Raw genomic sequence first — 9,481 nt, 5'->3', positions numbered from 1 at the left:
TTGCTAAACTACTACTCCACTTTGTGACTGGCTCATTAGGAATCTATAACTTGACAACTCGAGTTCTATAATCTATTGATTATAATAGGCATGGAGCTAGTCCATACCTAAATGACATCGAAATCTACTATGTCTAACTCTACTAAATTAGCCATGGTGCTTTTGTGATTGATGGAAACAAGACAGTCATGATAGACTCTTTATACTAGAATAACTTTCCAACAAGTGTAGAAACACAAAATCGTTCACAAAGTTTCTCAGGATTAACATCAAAATTTATTTGCAACATAAGGGGTCACAAAAGAAAAACTTGCTCTTGGGTCTAGTAAAACATAAACATCAAAGAAAATTCTTTGATCATAACAGTGACAACATCTGGGGAGTTCTATTGCTTTTGGCGACTCGTAATTGCATAGAGGCAATTTGCTCCTCCGGCAGTACCGGAAGTAGCTCCTCTAGGTGCAACTTTGTCTGTTGGAGCAACTGATAAAGATTGGGCTCTATGGCCCGGATATCCACCACCTTGCTTGTTCTTAGGACATTTTTCATGAAGTGACCCTCTTGCCCACACTTGAACAACCTGTCTGGCCATCACGACACTTACTTGGGTGGGTTCTACCACACCTAGTATATGCAAAAGCCCAACAACCTCCTTATGCTACACTAATTTGGGATTGTGCTGGTCTAGCTCTAAAGTTTTGTGAATTCTGGCCATTATACTCACTTTTGTTTTTGGGTGCAGGTGCACTGACAGATGATGGTGCATGTCCTTTTTGCTTTTGAAAGGACGAATGATTCACATTACCCTTCTGCTGCCTAGACTTATTCCCTGTCTTAGCTTTCTTACTTCTGAACTTTCCCTGCCCCTCAGCTTCTCTTCCTCAACTTGCTGCACATAAACCATCAACATTGATATGTCCATGGCACCTATCAACATCGCTGTCCTGCCCTCTTTTCTTGTTAGACGACCCAATCCAGCAAGAAACAAGCTCCTTCTACTCATCATTCCCTTAACCATTTCTTGAGTATAACGGGATAGTTGGGTGAATTTCAACCCATATTCATGCACACTTAGAGAATCCTACTTAAATGTTATCCTGTACCTTAGCCTCCTTCAACTCTCGAGGAAAGAAATGCCCCAAGAAAGCTTCCTCAAAATAGGCCCAAGTCGTAGGTGGTACATCCTCCGCTCTACCCCCTTTCCACTAATCAAAGCAAGTCCTAGCAACATTCTTCATCTGATATGAAGCTAGCTCGACTCTAGCAATATCAACAATATACTCATTGAACACCTTTTTCAACTCATCAATGAAGTTCTCTGGATCCTTAGTAGTGGTCGAACTAGTAAAACTCGGAGGGTTCATCCTCAAGAGCTCACGAATCCTAGAAGTTTCAGCTTCTTCTTGTCGAGCTCCTCTCTGCTGCCCATCTTGATTAGTCACAACTTGACTGAGCACCCTTATATCCTCACGGAACTCAACATTGGTAACTTCCCCTTGGAGTTGCACTTCAAGTGCCTTAGGGACACCTTGTTCCTCTACATTCCTCCTAGCTGGATGACCTTTTGCTGCTCTTAGTGGAGGCATGGTTATCTGAAAATACGCGCAAGCATAAATTAGAAAGAAACTTCTTAGAGATCAAACTCTAATGAACGAAAGCAATGTGAAAGACGTGAGGAAATTCCCAAATGTTGTAGCTTCCTAATTATAGATGTGGAGCACTTCGCACCGATAAATAGGACTCTACAGACACAACTTCATAAAATCCCTGGGACTCCTGAACTCTGTGCTCTGCTACCAAGTTTGTTATGTCCCGAGTCTACAAAAGGGACGTGGATGGAACTCGAAGACCATTATTGGTCTTGAGAAACCCTTGCCCTGACTTACTTAACTCAGCGAAATATTCTAACATTATTACAATGATCAAATGGACTTACTCAAATAACTAAGTAACATAACTTAGAATGTTAAAAGAAATAACATTCAACTTGGACAAAAATGGCAACCTAAGTCTTTAACATAGAATAATAATGTAAGACAAATGAACTACAAACTATGTATGAAGTCTCTAAACAACTGAGATGGATGTTGGACAATCCCACAACATTCTAATGAACTAGACTAGAAAGCAAATAAAAAGGATCCTCTGGAAGGCAAGGAGGCTCACCAAAAAACTCTTTAGTTTTCAAGATGGATCAATGAGGCGCTGGACGCTGATCCTGGTTACCTGAGTCTGCATCATAATATGATGTAGGCCAACTGGAATCAATACATTGAATGCACGAGTATGCAAGTTCCCTTTTATTGCTCAAAACTCTTTTGGAAATCTCAGTTTCCTCCTGTCTTAAATGTGAAAACATTTATAAATTTCTTGGCATACTTAGTTTCCTATAGCTTTTGTGAAATGAACTCAACTCTTTACTCTTACCCTAACTTGAAACTTTTAGTCTTAAAACAAAGTTACGATATTTGTAAAAGACGTTGAAAACTTTGATGAACTTCACTTGACTTGACTCTTGACTTTGATCTTAGATCTTCCTTGAATTGACTCTTAATTAACCCTTGAATTGAAGTATAGATTCAAGTATTTTGATTTGTGTTTGGAAAGACCCCATGATATTTAGGAATGATTCTGAATAGCTAAGCTTGAGAAAAGTTACGAAATCACCATTCTGGAACAAGTCTGCGACGCAGAGATGTTCCTAAATAATTATTCGTGGAATTAAAAGTCCTGTCAGCAACGCAGAAGATTTTTTCTTAGTGGGGGACAAGTCCATGACATGGACTTGTTTCATGGACCCTGCTTGACTTTTTCCCTCTTTGTTTTCCAGCCCCAATTCGCCTAGATTTGAATATTTTCCTCAAATTCATTTTATATCCTGATACCCAGCATTAATAACACGAACCTAACTCAATTCAACTCTAAAATTCAACTTAAAGATCTCAAGAACTCCACAATTCAACCCAATTCAAGAACAACATTCAATTTCAAGAATTCATATCAAGAACATCAACTTTCAAACTCTTTGAGGACGAATTGCGCTAAACTAAACATGTTTGGCGCTTGGGTGAATGAACCCAATGCTATGAGAGACTCACATACCTTGTAGGATCAAAATCTTGAAGAAATCGTCAATCCAAGCCGATCGTTCTTGGAAATTCTTGTTTTTCTCTTCTATTTTTCTTGCGTTTTTTCTCCAAAAGCCCTAACTCTATTTCTCAAATGCGTAGACTGAACTAATTTAGTTTTTGATCTCTAACTTACTAAAATGAATTTAATTAATTGGTTAAGGAAAAGTCTTACCCTTTTAATTTCTTGATTGGACATTTTCTTAATCCAACGACTCAATTTTCAAAGGCCACAACTCATTCAAAATTTCACAAACTCGGCAGTGTTGGAAATATTGTTCCAAGGGATTTCCTACCATATATGGAGTACACCTAAATCATATGGAGCTAGAAATTATGAGACTTTGGAATTGATCCAAAATTCAGTTTAACTTACTTACCAAATTTCTAGATTTTTAATTTGTTTTCAAAAATAACTATTTCCATTTTCTAAACTTCCTTCTAGTTTCTTTTTAGCTGCGAGATGTTACAGTGGCAATCTGATCCCAAGTTGTGCCAGAACGTGGCAACTCGATCTAATATTTATGCCGAAACGTGGCAATTCGATCTAAGTTAACTTGTCGGAATGTGGCAATCCGATCCCATCAACACACCACAATCGCATACACAAGTACATTATCAAGATCATACATTTACATGATGATTCATGACTACATCATTCATCTATCTCAATTACAAGCAAGAACATGCATACATCACACAAGCATGAAATCACAACCATCACCTAAGGGTCTTGTCTCAATTTTTATAACTCAAGAGACCAAGTTCAGCCATAATTCTTCCTTAGGGTTTTGAACCTAAATTACTAACATTCATCAACTTGTTACTTCGATATGTCCAACCTAGCATGGATCAAAATTTATTCCCAACTACCGGATACACTGGTTTAGTGAAAGAATTCTACTCAAGAAAACAATCAAGAAAGCTTGACCAATCACCAATTCTACATCAAGCACTAACCCCAAATATGTTGCATTATAGAAATTTTCCAAAAAATTTACTTGGTGCACGAAGGTCTAGCCCATATCTCCTACGATTTATTTCGAATACAATAAGGTAAGCACAAATTTACAACTACTTAATGCATAAAAACCTAACCTGCATGGGTGCCAAGCAATTTCACGGAGTTGATTCCTTTTCTAGCTTTTCCGGATCCGCTACGGTGAATTTGGCTATGATCTCGAAGGATTGCACCATCCTCATGCTAGAAGGCTCATTCACACTTTGCCAAACTTGGAATAACTTTTCTGAGGTTTTTAGGGTTATTTACGACCTATGATTTAGTTTTGGAAAGGTGGAAAATAAGGATTTCTCCAATTTACGGATTCTGCTTCGCCGATCCCGCTGCAGCGGGGTAAGTTTCCGCTGCAGCGCCGCCGCTCCAGCGGCATTTGTCCCGATGTATCAAGACAGGGTCCAAATTTTTGCAGATTTTTTCCCTTGTCAATTAACGACGGTTCGGATTGTTACAATTATAAATGTATTATAAGTGTGTTACTTATGTTATTTTGGTTGACATCATTATAAAAAGTGATGTTTGTGATATGTATTATAAATGTATTGTTCATGATTTCGATACAATTTTAATATAATTATGAAACATATCTAATGCAACTTAATACAATTGCGATAAAATTCTATAAACTTAACATTTTTTGAGTTTTAGCCTAATATTTCTAAAAAGTCAATTATAAACTTACCCAAACCCTCTTAAAATTGTTTCAAACGACATTTTCAATTATTTGTAGGAACAACCTATTCAAACTAATCACAAATTTGTAAAATTTAAAATTCACAATTTGAAGCTTTATAATGACTATTAATGGTGAACTCTTGTTACTGCAATTTTAGAGGTTTGAAATTTCTGTTTGAAAACATGATTTTGTATAAATTATCGTCTTTATATTCCTCTTTTCGTCGTATTTTTGGATAAAACTAATGAAGGATGACAATATTTGATTTGAGGATATTTATTTAAATGAAAATTTCAAATAAGAAAGAAGAAAAATAAGAAGGAAAGGAAGATAAATAATGAGAGAAAAAGAGATGAAGAAGAATAAAAAGAAGGGGAGAAAGAGGAAAAAAGCCAGAGAAAGAGGCAAGTCTGTACAATTTTCTTAATTCCAAAAAAGTGTTATATTTAGTTAGAAAAATTATATTGCCATAGATGGTAAATATTTTTTTAAAAAACATATTTATGTGATTTACCCTTGTTATGTATGGTTATAAATGATACTAATTAAAGTGCATATTTAAAATAAGTAAATATTTTTTAAAAGGAATGTACTTTGGTAATTAATCCTACTAAAATTATCCAAAAATATGGGTATTGTCCCATCTATGTCAAAATTCAACTGCAGGACATTCCTTAGGGCTTTTTTGGGCCCATTTTCGCCTGAACCTGCCAAAACAAAAATGATTGGGCATAAGCCCATTTTCTTTCAAACTATGTATACGTTGAACGTATAACTATGTATATAAGCAGTGTCTTGGCTCATTTTTGTGCATATTGGATTGTATACCAAACTTACACAACCCACTTCGACTCTTACAACATGTATTTGTGTTTTTGGCCACATATTTATGGCACAAAACCTTAACAATAGTGTATATTTCTATATACAACATGTATACAACCTATTTTGGACTTTCCAGGAGACTTGCACCTGCCCTTAACCTGTAAATTTGCCTCCCAAAATCCGAATACGAATAAAGAGGGGGTCAATCGATGTAGAAAAATTCAGCCTATATGGCTCATCTCAAGGATGCAAGAGAAAGAAGGAGTTCTACCACGGACTCGGAATCCTAACACTGGACTATTGAAAGTCTAAGCATACAGAGAACCCGGAATATCAATTCCTGGGAAGTGATACTAGAACAACAAGCCGAATAGCAGTGACTTCACACAACCAGAGTTTCACCGAATTCTAATGTAACAAACTCGAATTCCACTATGTTAGTTAGAATTGTGATTGCAATAGTCAAACTACAGAAATGCAATGGAAATATTGAAATAACAAATACTAACGATAGAGATAAGAATGGGGATGAGAAGATTAGATTCTAGAAGAAGAAGAGAGGACAACCTTTTTTGTTCCATATGCATAAACCACTCTTTCCAACTCATTTTCTCTTTTAACCAAATAATGATTGGGTCGGGATCCCAAATAAGACACTCCAACATTTTACTAGGCCCAATAATTCTAAATAAATTAGCTCTATGAATTCTAGTCCGTAGGCCCTTACATATCTAACTCTGTTCACAACAATACTCTCACCTTCAATGAGAAATGGTTCAAGTAGAACAATGTCAACAATAACAGAATATCACTCTCATAAGGTGAAACATACTTCTTCCCATCAATTCCATTAAAGAGTAGTGTTATAACAATTCCATAACTAAGAGGTAACCAACCACACATGCTTTGTTTTGTTTTCCAATCCATAGTGTTGATTTGAAATCAGTTGTTTGATTCAAACACCTCAAAGATTGCAGTACCATAAATGTATTGTGCAAAATCACCATGAGAAGAGTAGTGTACCAAGAAATAAACAAAGGAAAAGTTCTAGCCTTCCAAACAACAATCAAAAGAACAATTATTTTTGCATCCACTGAATTTGTTGTTGGCAAGTAATTGCCTGCTCCAGTATCAAAAATTCGCACTCCAATAGTTAACATCACAAAACTTGAATGAAATATGTCGTGCAATTTCACTCTCCCAAACCCACCGAAAAGCTAGCTGAGTCAAAATAAGGAAAGTCGCTTTAGAGACAAGAGGTTTGGTAGTGTCCAGTCCTTCATATTTGTAACAATGGAAGTAAGACAAGATTAGTATAATGCTAGATGACCAAAATCTACAGAGATATTTGGCAACAGGGGCGATGCCAGAGTTATCCTTCCAATGATTGAGCGTGCCAAGACTTGCAAAAACATTAACCTTGAGCGAACACGTCTCTAAAATACGCACGTATCGACCCTTATTTTAAGCAAGCCATGATAACTTGAAAACAAGAATATTTCTCCTCCAAGTCAATCCAGTCATCTTTGATGTCAATTTTGTATGATAGAAGGAAAGACTTCTTTCAATAATCTATTAGTGAATAAATCTTGGAGAAAGAGTGGGAGGCTCGCACGACGGGCTATTGCCCCTGATAATTGTGTTGTTGTGCACAATTGCTAGTGCTGAATCAGGCTGTAAAATGGAGAAATTCAGATACAAAGATTGCCCGGGATCTCACACTCCAAGCATAGAGTATAAGCAATTAAGAAATACCTGCCAGAGCAGCCCTACATTTGTAGTGCATCCAAGTTAACTATGTGACCCGTCAGAGCCATGAGCGTGAAATTTATTCTCGGATCCCATACAATAAAATTCATGAAAGTTAAATGAATGTATGTAGTAACACATTTAGCACCAGGGTCAAAGGGAAATTGACTCAAATTAAGTTGATTACATCCACTTCCATGTTCAGCGTTAAGAAGTACTTCAACAGAATACATTTCGGTTGTCGAAATTAAAATCTCATTCTCCGAGAAAAACTTATCAAGAACAAAAGATGCAGAGTAGGGAAAATAATTTAGGTGAGCTCATTGGAGCTCCACCAGTCCACTATAACCAACAATCCTTGATCTTTCCATTACTTCTATTTGTCAGCAGCCAAAAAATTCCCTTTTATGGCGAATCTAGCCAAAGGCACAGACCCAACATCTCAACAACATCGGATACAACTATTTTTTTTTCCAGCCAACAGCTTCAAACCCACAACTACCAGACCACCGGAGTACCACCAGAATGCCCTCACTATTTCCACCCTATTCTTTCTTCCAACTAAAACCTCCGAATTGACCAGCAAAGTCCCAACAAAACATCAACCTCAAATGACCCCTTCTACTTTTTCGTTTTCCAGCTGACTGCAAACCGAAACAACACTGACGCGACCAGCAACTCATACCATACCCTTCCCCTTTTTCCTCTTTTGAGTTTTTGTTTGTTTTACAGGTTATCATCGAGCGTCACTACGGTGAGCAAAACCCCATCTCCATTCCCCATTTTCTTCGGCAACTGGACCACAATAACCACCCACATCGCGAAACCAGTAGCTCCGACCTCCTTTCTTTTTCATCCTGATTGAGTTTCACCATTAATGGTAAACTCCAAGCTTACCAGCAACGCCAACTCCAGCGAAACTCGATTACCAACGAGCTCCAAGCTACATTCCGTCGAGGTTTGAATTTCAAGATGTTGCTTTACTTTGTTTATTTGTTTTGCTCTTCGTGTTGCTATGTTCTATTGCGATAGGAGGTATATTTTGTTCCATCTCAGATATGGCCGGAGGGGTTCAACCTCAGACCATTGTTATTTTCCAATGAGATTTGTTTTCTTTGATTATCAAATATGTTTGGTTTGTTACTCTATTTTGCGCGTTATTTGACTTTTGAGTTTTTTCATTTTGTTGCATTTATTTATTTTTTGACTCATTGTTTGCCTCATTTGATTGTTACTACTTTAGTTTTGTCCATGTGATTTTAGATTTGTTAAAATTGATTACATTTCAATTTTCTAAAAATTTTCTGTGACATGTGTTGCTTTTGTGTCATGTGTTGACACCAAATTTCAATCTGATAGTTTTATAATTAATACATTTTGAGTGTTTTATTTTAAATAATTCAAAATATATATTTTTGTCATTTTAATGAAATTTGTCAAAGTATGAGGATTTTTATCGATTGTTATGTTTATATTATTTTGTCACAGCCAGACGTTCAAATATTTGTTCATTTTTTAATAAAATTATTATTTCTGTTAATTGCATTTTTTCCATGTTATTGATTACGTGCATTACATTTTCCAAATTCATTTTTCTCTGTGATATTGTTAATATTCATGTTGATATTTTGCGCATTCTAAAAATTCATCCAAATCCGAATACCTTTGTATACACGAATATTTTATCAACAAGCAAATTTTTTGGTCACAATCTCGAGCCCATAACTTAGGCCCATTTTTAATAATTCCCTATATATAGAACATTTAGCTCATTAGGTTGAAATGGGGTTGATAAATTTTAGGGGTAATCCTTTTTAGATTTTTAATTCATAATTAAGATATTTTTTTAGTGTTCATATTTTTTAAACCACCACCTTCGCCGGAGCATTTTTCGGCAAAGCTAAAATCTCATTTCATTTTTTTTTCATTTTTTCTAGTGAGACTATCATTTTTTTTAAAACCGACCATTGATTTTTGGCAACCAGCAGCTCCTCCCTTTTTCTTCTCCAACCAGACCCAAATGACCAACATTTCCGACCTCCGCAACCTCCAGAAAGACAGACCAGAACGGACACCAAACTCCGG

General features: G+C 36.3%; 1 protein-coding gene across 1 annotated transcript; it reads right to left on the bottom strand.

Moving 5' to 3' along the window:
• Positions 1–385: 385 nt before the first annotated feature.
• Positions 386–1,018, bottom strand: LOC107025156. The gene is made up of 2 exons (XM_015225989.1): positions 806–1,018; positions 386–658 (listed from the first exon to the last, which is right to left on the bottom strand). The coding sequence occupies exons 1-2, from the start codon at positions 1,016–1,018 to the stop codon at positions 386–388; spliced, it is 486 nt and encodes a 161-aa protein (XP_015081475.1).
• Between the last annotated feature and the right edge of the window lie 8,463 nt (positions 1,019–9,481).

Source organism: Solanum pennellii, chromosome 7 (genome assembly GCF_001406875.1).
Source record: "Solanum pennellii chromosome 7, SPENNV200".
In the NCBI taxonomy this organism is placed as follows: domain Eukaryota; kingdom Viridiplantae; phylum Streptophyta; class Magnoliopsida; order Solanales; family Solanaceae; genus Solanum; species Solanum pennellii.
The sequence above is the reverse complement of the archived record's forward strand: the minus strand, read 5'-3'. Positions and strand labels throughout refer to the sequence as shown.

Bases quoted from the DNA above. Each gene is read 5' to 3' on its own strand.
- LOC107025156 (XM_015225989.1), bottom strand. From the start codon at position 1,018: ATGGTTAAGGGAATGATGAGTAGAAGGAGCTTGTTTCTTGCTGGATTG. The intron at 659-805 runs GTAATGTGAATC...AAATTAGTGTAG, and splicing joins TAAGTCTAGGCAGCAGAAGG to CATAAGGAGGTTGTTGGGCT.